The sequence below is a fragment of the Egretta garzetta genome, unplaced genomic scaffold (genome assembly GCF_000687185.1).
Source record: "Egretta garzetta isolate BGI_Z169 unplaced genomic scaffold, ASM68718v1 scaffold112, whole genome shotgun sequence".
NCBI lineage: Eukaryota > Metazoa > Chordata > Aves > Pelecaniformes > Ardeidae > Egretta > Egretta garzetta.
Window position 1 is genome coordinate 1,921,424 of NW_009258884.1, and position 855 is coordinate 1,922,278.

Genomic DNA, 855 nt, shown 5'->3' on the forward strand with positions numbered 1-855 from the left:
CAGCAGGAGGAGCTCTTTGGGCTGCAGTCTGCTTCAAGCGTCTGCTTCACAGCTCGCCCCTCCCTTGGCAGTCCCAGCAAAACAGCAGGGACTGCAAGGAATGGAGGAAAGCAAGGGTGGACTGAAAGACAGGAACTCCAGGAGGACTGGGGTTAGTCTGGGCCACCAGTGTGCACTTAACAGTGAAACCTGAAAAACATACCACAGCCAATAAAACCCACCACTGCCCACATGGGAAATGCACCACATCTTGTTTGCTATTCCCTACCTCTAACAGAGAGCCTCCCCTACTAGCCGAATCCTGCTAGCCACAGGACCTTCTCCCCCTCTCCCTGCCTGTTTCCTGGGCAAGGAGCAGATAAACCAACCTTTTCCCCTGGCCCAGGTGAAGGATCGGCTGGTCCCGATGCTCTCTGCCTCTGGCACGGCTGGCTCGCTTTGCCAAGGCTGTGAGGGCAGCTCACTGGATTTGCTGCTGCTCTTCAAAGGCGTGATGTACTTGGGCAGCCCTTTGTAGAACCATGCGCCAGACCTCTTCCAAACCTGTTGGAGATGGAGACACACCACCTTAAGCCTGGGTTTTACAGCAAGAGAGCACAATCAGCACCAAACAAGCTCCTCACCAAGCTCAGCCCAGCCACTCCCTCTGAGCTACCCTGACCCCACTCAAACACTGCGGGGGTCAAGCCTTCCAGCTCACAGAGCCCAATGGTTCCCCTGTGCTCTGCAACTACCACAGCATCCCAAATTCCTCCCCACACATTGTCAGCCCAGCTGCACCTCGATCCTTCTTCCACCACTAAAAAAAAAAAAAAAAAAAAAAAACACAAAATTGAAAAACAAACAGACCATTGT

At 53.3% G+C, this 855-nt stretch overlaps 1 protein-coding gene across 4 annotated transcripts in view; it reads right to left on the minus strand.

Annotated features, from left to right (window-relative positions):
* The window catches only part of RPH3AL (rabphilin 3A like (without C2 domains)), a 40,660-nt gene that overhangs the window by 14,624 nt on the left and 25,181 nt on the right, over positions 1-855 (minus strand). For all 4 annotated transcript variants that reach the window (XM_035889542.1, XM_035889544.1, XM_035889543.1 and 1 more), the window contains one exon: positions 369-543. In XM_035889542.1, coding sequence (XP_035745435.1) covers positions 369-543 — 175 coding nt within the window. The remainder of the gene's footprint in view (positions 1-368; positions 544-855) is intronic.